The sequence below is a fragment of the Rhinoraja longicauda genome, chromosome 4, assembly GCF_053455715.1.
Source record: "Rhinoraja longicauda isolate Sanriku21f chromosome 4, sRhiLon1.1, whole genome shotgun sequence".
NCBI classification, from domain to species: Eukaryota; Metazoa; Chordata; class Chondrichthyes; order Rajiformes; family Arhynchobatidae; genus Rhinoraja; species Rhinoraja longicauda.
In genome coordinates, this window is record NC_135956.1 from 69,088,194 (window position 1) to 69,102,702 (window position 14,509).

Below are 14,509 nucleotides of genomic sequence, written 5' to 3' on the forward strand. Positions count from 1 at the left end.
CTTCCACATCCCAAACACACCCACCTGGCAGCTCAGACCAGATACTGCCCCCCTGAGTCAAAGAGTTGCCCCTAAGGTCCCTTTTGAAACTCTCCCCTCTTGTGTGCCCTCTAGTTTTAGAATACTTTACCCATGGAAAAACACAGTGGACTGCTCAATCACGTATTGTCTTTCCGCTGACTGGATAGCACGCATTGAGAAAGCTTTTCACTGTACCTCAGTACACGTGACAATAAACAAAACTGAACTAAATACCCCAGTCTTTAGATATTCTGCCGTCCCTCCTCACTATTCTACAAAGGCCTGTAGGCAAGATGTAATCCATCCCAGGCCAATGTATCCCTATCTCACACAGAGAGTGCTTCTAGCTAGATGAGCTCTCAAGCTGATAAATTTTAATTCCCGATGAATGCCATTTGACAGGGCGAATCTGAGTGTTAATAGGAAGTCTATCAAGTCTCTCGTTCCCCTGCCTCCCCGCTCCTTCACATCCTCCTTCAGCTGCCGCTGTGTTCCCGCCGTACAGCGGTGAATGGCCCTTTGAAAGTACTTACATACAGTTGGAGAGGGAGCGCCCTGGGGACCTGCCGAGAGAGAGATGCTACAGAGGCCTGGAAACGCGCCTCTCCCCTTGGTTCCTCCCTTCAGAAGAGCCCTGATTGCACGGTGGCGCAGCGGTAGAGTTGCTGCTTTACAGCGAATGCAGCGCCGGAGACTCAGGTTCGATCCTGACTACGGGTGCTGCACTGTAAGGAGTTTGTACGTTCTCCCCGTGACCTGCGTGGGTTTTCTCCGAGATCTTCGGTTCCCTCCCACACTCCAAAGACGTACAGGTATGTAGGTTAATTGGCTGGGTAAATGTAAAAATTGTCCCTAGTGGGTGTAGGATAGTGTTAATGTACAGGGATCGCTGGGCGGCACGGACTTGGTGGGCCGAAAAGGCCCGTTTCCGGCTGTATGTGTATGGCATGGTATGGTAAAGATCTGCCGTTATTTCCACCGTTCCAGTTACCGGTGCGATGAGCAGGTTTTCCGCTTCTGCTGATGCACTGTAGAATGCACCAGCTCCCCTCTGAATACAAGATGGCGCCCAGCCAGGATCCAAGATGGCACCCAATCATGTTTCAAGATGGTGCCCAGTCAGGATATAAGATGGCGCCTGGTTACGATCCAGGATGGAACCAAGTCAGGATCAAAGATGGCGCACAGTTACAATCTAAGATGGTGCCCAGTTACGATCTTAGATTGCACCCAGACACGATCCAAGATGGTGCCTAGTCAGGATCCAAGATGGCGCCCAGTTCCGATTCAATCCACAGCTTGGCTTGGCAAGTATGTGCCAAACACGGGCAGGTGGGTCTAGTGTAGATGAGGCATCCTGGTCAGCATGGGAACATTGGGCAAAAGGGCCCGTTTCTGTCCTGTATGGCTCTATGACTAACTGCTCTGCCCAAGACCGCAAGAAATTGCAGAGAGTTGTGGATGTAGCCCAGTCCATCACACGGACCGGACTCCCCACCATCGACTTCACGCTGCCTCGGGAAAGCAGCCAACGTAATCAAGGACCACTCACACCCCGGTCATTTCCTGTTCTTCCCTCTCCCGTCGGGCAGAAGGCACAAAGGTTTGAAAGCACGTACCACCAAATTCAGGAACAACTTCTTCCCCGCCGTTATCAGACTCCTGAATGGACCTCCCATAAGCTAAGGATGTAGTCCCAATCTTCCAACCTACCTCATTGCGATATCGCCCTTTTTTATATCTGCACTTTCTCTGTAACCGTAAAACTATAATAATGTAACACTATATTCTGCACTATGGTATTTTTCTCTTTGCACCATCTGTTGACCTTGTGTATGGTTTGATTGTGCTCATGTATGGTATGATTGGCCTGGATTGCACACAAACAAAGTTTTTCACTGTATCTCGGTCCAGGTGACAATAACAAACCGATACCAGTCAGCACTGCTTGAGCACAAGGACCGGGGACAGGAGATGGAGATCCCTCAGACCCACCCTGACATTCACCAATAGCACAATGGACCCCATACTCCCTGGCCACAGTGTGGTTTGACCAAGGGATATAGAAATTGCAAAAGTGCGCAGTCCTTCCATTATATTATGGTCAAATGAAGGGGTGCAGTGAGTGGAGCTGAGCACGGTACTCCGAACGTGGCCTCACCATGAATATGCAGACTGGAATTGTTCATAATGCTCTCAGTATGGTTTTACCTAGGGATATGGAGACTGGAATTGTTCATAATGCTCTCAGTATGGTTTTACCTAGGGATATGGAGACTGGAATTGTGCACGGTCCAACCCTGGGACATGAAAATGCAGCGCTCCCAATATGGTCCAATCACGGGATCTAGAGACTGAAATTGAACATGTTATCTAACTCATGTGTATGGAGACTGGGACTGTCCCTGGCGCTCCCAGTCTGGTCTAACCGAGGGATATGGAGACTGGAGCTGTGCAGAGTGCTTCTGTTATGGTCTCACCAAGGCATAGGGTGGCTGGAGCTGGGCACGGTGCCCCCTTTATGGTCTTACACGTTGAACACAACTTTGTGACTCCTGGAACCCAGAAGCAACCCCACAGATTTCCGCGGATTTGCCAGCGTTCCTTCTCGCGGTGAGGCCACACATGTCTCTCCTACGCTTGACCACCCCCCGCCGCCTGTCCACCCCTGGGCCTTACCTCCTCCGGCTGTGCGGGGCTGACTTTGGCCATGGGCGAGATCTGGGGCGTCTTGGGGTGGTTGTTGGCGTCGAGGGGCATCTCCTGGTGGACGGCCAAGGCGTGGCTCTGCAGCTCCCCCTCGCTCTCGAACTTGACGTTGCAGCTGAGGCAGCGGTGCTTCGGCCCGACGCCCTTGGGCTGGCCCGCGACGGGGTCGGGGACGGCCGACAGGTGGCCGCCGTTGACCCCGGGGCTGGGGGGCTTGGCCCCGTTGACACAGGCGGCGCACAGGCCGTAGGGCAGGCCGTTGATGTCCAGCTTGACCAGGTCCAGCTTGGAGCGGAACTCCTTGAGGCACGACGCACACTTGTAGAGCTTGGCCAAGCACGAGCCTTGCTGGGCCACCTGGACGCCGGCCACCGGGGTGTTGCCCGTCTTCTGCATGTGGAAGGTCCCGTGGATCTTCAGCTCCAGGGTGGAGGTGACGGTCTGCATGCACACCACGCAGCGGAAGCCCGTCAGGGAGTTCCTGAGGTCCGGGTGTATCTGGCAATGCTCCAGGAACTCCTCCTCGGACTGGAGCGGCATCTTGCAGATGCGGCAGGTGCCCGTGTCCAAGCTCTTGCTGTGCGTCACCTTGTGCTCGGTCAAGGTGAGGAGGGAAGGGAACCTCTCCCCGCATATGGGGCACATGTAGTGCTTGACGGGCCCCACGTGTGTCTGGGCGTGCTCCTTCAACCCCCCCTCCGAGAAGAAAGTCCTGGAGCAGACGTTGCACTTGTGGTTCCCCTTGATCAGCTCGGCCTTCTGCCTGATCATGGCGCTCTCCCCCGGCCGGATGTTGTGGTCCCTCAGCTGGTGGTTCTGGAGCAAGGAGTCCATGGTGTAGGCAGCTCCGCAGATGTCGCAGGCGTACATGGTCTCCGTGCCGTCCGCGTCCTCCTCGCTCTCGTCCCGGCTGCTGTGGACCTCCCGGTGGTTGGCCAGGATGGTCCTCAGCTCGGCCGTCGACCCCTCCTCCTTGTGCGGCGGCAGGTCGGGGGCGGTGCCGTTGGGTGCCCGCTCCTCGAAGGCACAGTGCTTCTCCCTCAGGTGCTTCTCCAGCAGGATGATGGCGTGGAAGGCCTTGCTGCAGAACTTGCAGTTGTACTTCTTGCTGTGGGTGGTGACGTGGCACTGGAGCTCCACCTCGGTGCCGAACACCTCGCCGCAGAAGATGCACTTGTGCGCCTTGCCCCGGTGCTCCAGGTGGTTCAGCTTGACGTGCAGCTGCAGCTCCCCCTCGCCGGGGAAGTCCCAGTTGCAGGAGGTGCAGCGGTACGCCTTCTTCTCGTTGCTGTGCTTGACGGCCAGGTGGAGCTGGACCGAGACCTTGGAGTCGAAGATCTCCTGGCACAGGGTGCAGCGGAAGAAGACGAAGGTGTGCATGTCCAGCAGGTGCTTCTGCAGGTCGTCCACCGAGGTGAACTGCTTGTCGCAACTCTCGCACACGTAGTAGGTGGAGGTGATGGTGAAGTGCACCGTGACGTGCTTGAGGAGAGCCTCGTGGGACGGGAACACCTTGCTGCACTGCGGGCAAGCCGGCTTCCTCTGGGCACTGCCCAGGTGGGACTTCAGGTGGTTCTGGAAGCCCTCCAGTGAGGAGAACTTGGAGGAGCACTGGTTGCAGGCGTAGTCGCCCTGGTTTGGGGCACCTCCTTGGCCGGCCTTGATGGGACCTTGGTCCGAGCTGGCCGGGGAGAGCGGGCTGGACCTCCGGCTGCCCTCGCTCTTGTAGGCAAGGGCCAGGGGTATGTTCTTGTGGTTCTCCTTCACGTGCTTGTTGAGTTTGAGGATGCTGTTGAAGATGGGCGAGTTGGTGCAGTAGGGGCAGGAGTAGATCTCCACCAACGTCTCCTTGGTCACCCCCAGCAAGGGCGAGCGGTAGCCGGGGGCCAGCGCCACCTCGGAGTGGACCTGCTGGATGTGGTCCTCCAGGGACGTCTCGGTGAGGAAGCCCATCAGACAGTGCGGGCAGAAGAAAGCGTTGCTCTCCTTGGACACACCTCCCAGGCTGTAGCTGTGACAGCATCGGATGTGTTCCTGCAGGCTGTTGAGATCTCCGGGGGCCTCGGGGCAGAAGTTGCACTGGTAGACTCTGCTGGGGATCAGGATCTCCTGCTCGCCCTCGTGGGCCTGCCTCAAGTGCTCGTTGAGGTTGTACAGGGAAGGTAGACCTTCCAAGCACAGCTGGCAAGTGTGCAGCTGTTCGGGCTTGTCCAGGTGCAAGGTCTTCATGTGGATCTGGAGCACGGCCAAGCTACTGAAGACCTGCTTGGTGCAGTGGACGCAGGTGTAGGTCACCTTGGCCTGCTTGAGGAGAGGACCTCCCCCTCCCCCTCCGGCCCCTTCCGTGAGGGGCTGGTTGCCCCTCTTCTTGGCCCGATGCTTGGGCAACTGGGTGGAGACCTCCGAGCCGTCGGCCGAGAGGTTGGAGTCGGGGGTGGTGCTGGAGCCCAAGGTGACCATGGATGGGCTGTCGCTGTGGTTGCTGCTGGTGCCTGCCCTCTGGTGGACCTCCATGTGGACGTAGAGCTCCTCGGCCGAGAGGAAGCATTCGGAGCAGATGGCACAGCGTGGGGCTTTGTCCCGGCCGTGGGCACGGTCAAGGTGGGCGAGGAGGGAGCCCTCCTCGGCGAAGATCTCCGAGCAGCAGACGCACTGGAGGGAGGCCCGCTCCTCGGTGGGCGAGCAGTCAGGGTGACATTCGCCGATGTGCCTCTGGAGCTCCTCGGGCAGGTCGAAGCCCTCCTCGCAGCGGCCGCACTTGCTGGAGTTGGCGGGCCTCCAGGTGGCGGGGCGGCCGGGCGTCGGCGCCATCTCCTTGGGACTCCCCTTCTCGTGGACCTGCATGTGGCCGGAGAGGGAGCTGGAGGTGAGGAAGCCGCGGCGGCACACGGCGCACTTGTAGGGCTTGCCGGCGGCGTGGGTCTTCAGGTGGATCTTCAGGTGGTCGCTGCGGGAGAAGGCAGCGTCGCATTCGCTACAGTGGTAGCGCTTGTCGCCGGTGTGCAGCTTGACGTGGCGGTCCCGGCTACGCTTGTGCTTGAAGAGGCGGCTGCAGAAGGTGCAGCGGAAGGGCAGCTTGTCACCGTGGCTCTGCTCGTGGTGCTTCAGGTAGGCCAGGCGGCTGAACGACTTGGGGCAGAACTGGCAGGGGTAGGGCAGGCCCTCGCCACCCTCCTCCTCCCCCCCCTCCGTACCCCCCGGCGAACACTGTCCCTTGCTGGATGGCGAGGAGGGCGGCCAAGAGCAGGGGGGGTCATCCTCCGCGTCACCGCCGTCTGTGGGGGGGGAGAGCAGAGGTCAGAGGTTAGCGGTTAGAACCCACACTCCCCGCGTCGCTCACCCTCTAACCCAGTGGACCCGACCCTTGACCCCCTGTACATGTGACCCTTAACCCCCTGTACATGTGTCCCTTGACCTCCCCTGTACCAATCACCCTCGACGCTGCTGTACATTTGACTCTTGACCTCACTACCTGTGACCCTTGAACCTGAACGAATGACCTTTGACCACACTTTCAACCCCACTGTATCAGTGACTTTTGCGCTCACTGTACTTGTGACCGTTGACCCTCACTGTACCCTCGATAACCCACTGTACCAGCGACCACTGACCCCCAGTGTAACAATGATCGTGGACCCTCACTATGTCATTGACCCTTGACCCCCACTGTTTTAGTGACCTTTGCCCTCATTGTGTCATTGACCCTTGACTCCCACTGAACCAGTGACCCTTGATCCCCACTGGATCAGCAAACTTTGCTCTCATTGTACCAGTGAACCTTGACCCCTTGTGACTCCAGCGTCCCTTCAGTCCCATTCAGTCTAAGGACATTTCTTGGTCACCACACCAGCACTCTCCACCCCCCTCCACGCCAGGTGTATGTCCAGCCTTGCCGTAACCCAGCCTCCCGCTGTCAAGCCCCACATTATCACCACTCCCTGAGGAAAAGAGCATTCCTTCATGGAGTTACCAACGTTCCACCATATATTTATTGACTCTATTTCCGTGTGTTGTATATAATAGAAAGCAACCTATCGGGTTGCATCACAGCTTGGTTTGGCAACAGCTCTGCCCAAGACCGCAAGAAATTGCAGAGAGTTGTGGATGTAGCCCAGTCCATCACACGTACCAGACTCCCCACCATCGACTCCATCTACACTTCACCCTGCCACGGGAAGGCAGTCAACATAATCAAGGACCACTCACACCCTGGTCATTCCCTCTTCTCCCCTCTCCCGTCGAGCAGAAGATACAAAAGCTTGAATTCGGAAACAGATTCTTGTTTTCAGACCCTTTATCGAATGGACCTCTCATGAGATATGGATAAATTCCCAATCTTCCAAGCTACCTCGTTGCGGCCCATGCTTTAGATTATTAGCAGGCGGAGGAGATTAGTTTAACTTGGTATAAGAGTCTAGGGCACCGCTCTTAACAATTAGAACGCGGACTGGACTTTGAAATTGTTGCCAAAACATGGTGCTGCTTGCAGGAGGGATCAGTGGACTATTTCTGTACACCTGCTAGATTTAGATTTTTAGATTTAAAGATACAGCGCAGAAACAGGCCCTTCGGCCCACCGGGCCCGTGCCGCCCAGTGATCCCCGCACACTAACACTATCCTACACCCACTAGGGACAATTTTTTTATTTTTTTTACATTTGCCCAGTCAATTAACCTACATACCTGTACGTCTTTGGAGTGTGCTCAGGGATGTGCTTGGGTATGGCAATAATTATTCTTATAGAGGTGTGTAAGATCATAAGGGAATTGACAGGGTGAATGTAAGTCTTTTTCCCAGCGTAGGGGAAACAAGAATTGGAGGGCATAGGTTTAGGCTGAGAGGGAAAGATTTAAAGGGAACCGGTGGGGTAACATTTTCACAGTGGGTGGACTATTTGCAAGAAAATAATTTCACAAAGCACCATTGAACCATTGAATGAGGGTGGCACAGTAGCACAGCAGTAGAGTTGCTGCCTTACAGCAGCAGTCCTGGGTTCGATCCTAACTAAGAGTGTTGTTTGTACGGAGTTTGTATGTTCTCCCTGTGACCAGCGTGGGTTTTCCCCGGGTGCTCCGGTTTCCTCCCACACTTCAAAGACGTACAGGTTTGTAGGTTAATTGGTTTGGTATAGTCAAGTCAAGTCAATTTTATTTGTATAGCACATTTAAAAACAACCCACGTTGACCAAAGTGCTGTACATCTGATTAGGTACTAAGGAAAAAATGAAACATACAGTAGCACGCAAACATAACAGCACATACAAAACAGTTCACAGCGCCTCCTCAATGAGCCTCAAACGCTAGGGAGTAGAAATAGGTTTTGAGCCTGGACTTAAAGGAGTCGATGGAGGGGGCAGTTCTGATGGGGAGAGGGATGCTGTTCCACAGTCTAGGAGCTGCAACCGCAAAAGCGCGGTCACCCCTGAGCTTAAGCCTAGACCGCGGGATAGTGAGTAGCCCCAAGTCGGCCGACCTGAGGGACCTGGAGTTAGAGAGGTGGGTTAGAAGATTTTTGATGTAGGGGGGGGAATGTCCATTTAGGGCTTTATATGTGAATAGGAGGAGCTTGAAGTTGATTCTGTACCGTACAGGGAGCCAGTGGAGAGAGGCCAGAATCGGGGTGATGTGGTCCCTTTTACGGGTACCCGTCAGGAGTCTCGCTGCGGCGTTTTGGACCAGTTGCAGGCGGGACAGGGAAGATTGGCTGATCCCAGTGTATAGGGAGTTGCAGTAGTCTAGGCGGGAGGAAATGAAAGCATGAATGATTTTTTCAGTGTCGTCGAATTGGAGGAAAGGTTTGATTTTAGCTATGGTACGAAGTTGGAAGAAACTGGCTTTTACCACAGCATTGACTTGCTTGTCAAATTTTAATGCAGAGTCAAATATCACGCCGAGGTTTTTGACATGCGGTTTGACTAGGCAGGATAGGCTTCCAAGACTGCCTGTTATCGATTTGATGGAGTCGGGGGGGCCGAATAGGATGACCTCAGACTTGCTCTCGTTTAATTGGAGGAAGTTCTGTGCCATCCAACATTTTATGTCCTCAAGGCAGTGTAAGAGGCTGTTTAAATTTGACTGGTTGTTGGGTTTCAGGGGGAGGTAAAGCTGAGTGTCATCGGCATAGCAGTGGAAAGAAATGCCGTGCCTTTGAATGATTTGGCCAAGGGGGAGCATGTATAGAGAGAAGAGAATGGGGCCTAGGATGGAGCCTTGTGGAACTCCGCAGGAGAGGCTAGCTGGAGCAGAGGAATAACTGCCTATGTTGATGGCGAAACTCCTATCTTTGAGGTAGGAAACGAACCAGCTCAGGGCAGTGCCATCAATGCCAACCGCGTACCGGAGACGGTCAATAAGGATGGTGTGGTCCACTGTATCGAACGCTGCAAATAGATGCAAATAGTCCCGAGTGTGTGTAGGATAGTGTTAGTGTGCGGAGATCGCTGGTCGGCACGGACTTAGTAAGCCGAAGGGCCTGTTTCTGTGCTGTATCTCTGAATTAAATTAAGCTAAACTAAATATAACATTGAAAATTTGGCACAGACATTGTTCCTCTGTTCCTCTGCTGCATTGTTCTATGGTCTTAATGAACAGTTAAAATTCTCACTGTCGTCTTTGGTGGTTGCATTTCCTACTACAATGACAACATCTTAAGTATGGTGTGCAGTTCTGGTCGCCAAATTATAGGAAGGACTAGACCGAGTGGGCCCGTTGGGCCCGTCCTCGTAGGGTTTCCATTGTAACCGGGAGGGGAGGAAAGGGGGAGGGTTGGGGGAGGGAAGGGGGAGGGAGGAGGGGAGGGAGGGGGGGAGGGGAGGGGGAGGGAGAGGGGAGGGAGGGGGGTAGGGGGGAGGGAGGGGGGAGAGGGGGGGATAGGCTTTTCCCTTTGAGAGTGGGGAAGATTCCAACAAGGGGACATAGCTTCAGAATTGAGGGACAAAAGTTTAGGGGTAACATGAGGGGTAACTTCTTTACTCAGAGGGTGGTGGCTGTATGGAATGGGCTTCCGGTGGAAGTGGTGGAGGCAGGCTCGATTTTATTATTTAAGAGTAAATTGGATAGGTATATGGATAAGAGGGGATTAGAGGGTTATGGTCTGAGTGCAGGTAGATGAGACTAGGTCAGGGAGAGTGGTCGGCGTGGACTGGTAGGGCCGAACGGGCCTGTTTCCGTGCTGTAGTTGTTATATGGTTATATGGTTATATGGTTAAAACTCACTGTTTCCCCAGATTCACCTCGGCCTGAGTTACAGGGAGAGGTTGGATAGGCTGGGACATTTTCCTTTGGAGTGTAGGAGGCTGAGGGGTGACCTTATTAAGGTGCACAAGATCATGAGGGGCATGGATAAAGTGAACACTCACAGTCTTTCCCAGGGTAGAGGATTCTGAAACTAGACGACACAGGCTTAATGTGAGAGGGGAGAGATTTAAGAGGGCAACTTTTTCACTCGGAGGGGAGCCTGCATCTGGAATGAGCTACCGGGAGAAGGGATAGAAGAGGATACAATTACCACTTTTAGAATTCATTTGGACAGATACATGGATAGGAAGGGTTGAGAGCGATATGGGCCAAATGCAGGCAAATAGAAAAAGCCCAGAATGCCAACTTGGTCAGCATGGACAAGAGGGGCCGAAGGGTCTGTTTCCCTGCTAGCTACCTCAATGACTCTATGACTGGGCCGATGGCCATGACATCCTTCATTACGTTGAGAAAGAGACACGTAACAAGGGGTTAAAGAAATGCAAGGTTTTTGTTTTTAACCATCTATACCTCTGACATTGCTCTAACCATTTGTACATTCTGACATTTGTACATTCTGACCCTCTTCAAAAGTTACAGTCAAACTGTGTGGAAACGGCCCTTTGACCCAACTTGCCCATGTCCCCATCTACTGGGCGGCACGGTGGCACAGCGGTAGAGTTGCTGCCTTACAGCGAATGCAGCGCCGGAGACTCAGGTTCGATCCTGACTACGGGTGCTGTCTGTACGGAGTTTGTACGTTCTCACCGTGACCTGCGTGGGTTTTCTCCGAGATCTTCGGTTTCCTCCCACATTCCAAAGATGTACAGGTTTGTAGGTTAATCGGCTTGGTAAATGTAAAAATTGTCCCTAGTGGGTGTAGGATAGTGTTAATGTGCGGGGATCGCTGGGCGGCGTGGACCCGGTGGGCCGAAGGGCCTGTTTCTGCGTTGTATCTCGAAATCTAAAAAAATATTGTTAAAAATCTACTCCAGACCCACTTGCCCACGCTTGGCCCACATCCCTCTAAACCTATCCTATCCATGTACCTGTCCAAGTGGCTTTTAAATGCTGCCTCAACTACCTCCTCTGGCAGCTCATTCCATGTACCACATTCCATAAAGAGGGCGGCACATTGGCTTAGTGGTAGAGTTGCTGCCTTACAGCGCCAGACACCTGGGTTCGATCCTGTCTACGGGTGCTGGCTGTACGGAGTTTGTACGTTCTCCCTGTGAATGCATGGGTGTTTTCTGGGTGCTCCAGTTTCCTCCAACACTCCAAAGACGTGCAGGTTTGTAGGTTGATTGGCTTTGGTAAGAAAAATTGTAAATTGTCCCTAGTGTGCATTATAGGGATCGCGACTCGGTGGGTTTTCACCCTCTGTGTGAAAAGGTTTCCCCGCAGGTTCCCATTACATCTTCCCCCTCTCACCTTAAACCGATGCCTTCTGGTTCTTGATTCCCCTACTCTGGGTAAAAGACATGTGCATTCACCCGACCTATTCCCCCTCATGTTTTTATACACCTCTCTCAGATCATCCCTCATCCTCTTGCGGTCCAAGGAATGAAGTCCTAGCGTTCCCAACCTCGCCCTGTAGCTCAGGCCCTCGGGTCCAGGCAACATACACGTAAATCTCCACTGCACTCTTTCCAAAACTGAACACGATACTTCAAAGGAGGCCTCACCAACACCAAGTCAAGAGTCAAGATCACTGCTCATCCTCCTCTGCTCCAAGGAATACAATCCCAGCCTGTCCAACCTGACGCTGTAACTCAGGCCCTCGAGTCGTAACAACAGAAGCCCTCAGAATATTCATCTTATCAACGTCTTTTAAAAATCCCCACCACATTCTTCTTACCGACCAAATTCTGGCACTTAATTACTCCCCCGAAGGTCTCTCAGTTATCCATATTAGATTAGGGCAAGCCTGCCCTGTCCCGTGAGCCTGTCTACGGTTCAATGAGATCACGTTGAACCTGTCTGTTCCATTCAGCACCTCTGTTCGCTGTCCCTCGGTAGGCTTCCCGAACAAAAACTTATCGATCTCTGCCTTTTGCAAGCTCCAATTATTCTGGCAATCGCAGCTCTTTGGGGGAAGGGGGGGGGGGACTAGACTGCGTGAATAAGTGGTTCTTGATGTCTCTGCTGCACGGACTGAGTCGAGCGCTGACACCACGCTCTGCAAGGCACATTTACACCAGAGGTAACGGCCTCTCTACCCCCCGGGCAGTCCCCTTCACAGTGGTGGCAGAGAGAGAGGCTGGTGTGTGCAGTGCCCATCACCAGCTTAACCCACTGCACCATGTACCATCTCACCCGGTACACATCCAGTTTTACACACGCACGCACACACACAATCACACACGCATGCGTGTGTATACATATATACACACATACACACACACATACATATTTACACAGACATTCACGCATACATGGTCACACACATATACACACACACACACTTATACACATGCTCACACATACACACCCATACATTGCATACACATATACAGACGTATATGCATACAGTCACACATATACACATACACGTATACGCACACATACACGCGTACATACAATCACACACATATACACGCATAAGCATATACATACATCCTCCACACACATCCACATATGCACACATAGGCACAACCATATATAGACATACAGATATAGACAATCAGACATGTGTGCGCACACGTACACAGACATATATAGGCATGGATATAAACACATATGCACACACACAGATATGCACAAATATAAAAATACGCAAAGACAGAAATATACACACGGGTTTACACACACACGACACACACAGGCACACACACAGGCACACACACACACACACACACACACAGGCACACACACACACACACACTCACACACAGATAAATGCAGAGAATCTCTGAGTGACTACACACCAGCACTGATCTCCACAGCCAAGTGTTCCACGTGTTCACCGCTCTGCACAGGTTACACTGACTTATCTCATTGCCACAGGCGACTGTGGAGGCCAAGACAATGGATATTTTTAAGGTGGAGATTGATAGATTCTTGATTAGTACAGGTGTCAGGGGTTATGGGGAGAAGGCAGGAGAATGCAGTTGAGAATGAAAGATAGATCAGCCATGACTGAATGGCGGACTAGGCTTGATGGCTAATTCTGCTCCTACAATTTATGGATGCAGGCAGGTGGGACTAATGTAGATGGGGCATATTGGTCAGTGTGGACAGGTTGGGCCAAAGCACCTGTGTGGACCACTCTAGGAGTCTTGTGCAACTGCGGCACTGTTGAAATAAAGTGAGTTTGTGGAGGGCCAGTGATTGCAGAATTGTTAACCATTGCCTCTGGTACACCCCTAGTCCACCGGGTAAATGAGGTTGACAATGAGCTAGTGAGGCAATCCCTGGTGTTTGTCTAACAACTGACCAGATTAGACCTAGAGAGAGACACCAAGTGCTGGAGTAACTCAGCGGGTCAGGCAGCATCTCTGGAGGGAAGGAATAGATGACTGTTTCGGGACTAGTCTGAAGAAGGGTTCCAATCCAAAACATCACCTATTTCTTCTTTCCAGAGATGCTGCCTGACCCCATTGAGTTACTCCAGCACTTTGTGTCTATCTTTGGTGTAAACCAGCATCTCGGTTCCTCCCTACACACCAGATAAGACCCTATCTATTTCACAGTTCAATTAATTAAGATTAATAGTTTTCATTGTTTCCTCTTACCCTGGAATGATCACCTTTAAATAAAAAATCCCTAATTCACACAAAATGAATCATGTTTAATCGTTTGCCAGATTTTGAATATCCTCAGTAATTATATAAAAGCAGTTTCTCCTCTTATAATTAACCAATGCAAAAATTTCCTGTGCTGAAAAAAAAAAGATTGGAGGCATTTTGTTATAGTCAGAGTTGGCAGGGTGTTTAGATCGAGACAATGGTGCCACATCATAGAACAGGAAAGCACAGGAACAGGCCCTTTGGCCCACAATGTCTGTGCCGAACTCAATGCCAAGACCAACTTTAATCTACCTGCACATAATCCATATCCCTCCATTCCATGCATATTATCCACGATCGTATCTGCCTCCTCCACCAACATGTTCCAGGCCCCCCACCATCCTCGTGCAAACTCAAAGTACAATAGGTAGAGCAAAGGGGAACATAAAGAGTGCAGAATATAGTACTCTGGATTGTAGCGCATCAGTTCCAGATACAAAGTCCAATGTCCGCAATGGTGTAGAGGTGAATTGGACAGTGCCCTAGCTTATGGAAGAACCGTTCGGTAGCCTGATAACAGCTGGGAAGAAACTGTCCCTGAATCTGGAGATGTGCGTTTTCACACTTCTGTACCTCTTGGCTGATGGAAGAGGGGAGAGGAGGGAGTGACCAGGGGTGAGACTGGTCCTTGATTATGCTGGTGGCCAAGCTGAGGCGGAGCGAAGTATGGATGGAGTCGAGTTTGGTTTGTGCGATGGACTGGGCTGTGTCCAATGCTCTGCAAATTGTTGCGGTCTTGGATGGAGCTGTTCCTA

At 52.4% G+C, this 14,509-nt stretch overlaps 1 protein-coding gene across 5 annotated transcripts in view; it reads right to left on the reverse strand.

Annotated features, from left to right (window-relative positions):
* Window positions 1-14,509, reverse strand: part of znf521 (zinc finger protein 521) — a 313,369-nt gene that overhangs the window by 166,045 nt on the left and 132,815 nt on the right. For all 5 annotated transcript variants that reach the window (XM_078397998.1, XM_078397996.1, XM_078397997.1 and 2 more), the window contains exon 3: window positions 2,701-6,005. In XM_078397998.1, the coding sequence (XP_078254124.1) occupies window positions 2,701-6,005 (3,305 nt within the window). The remainder of the gene's footprint in view (window positions 1-2,700; window positions 6,006-14,509) is intronic.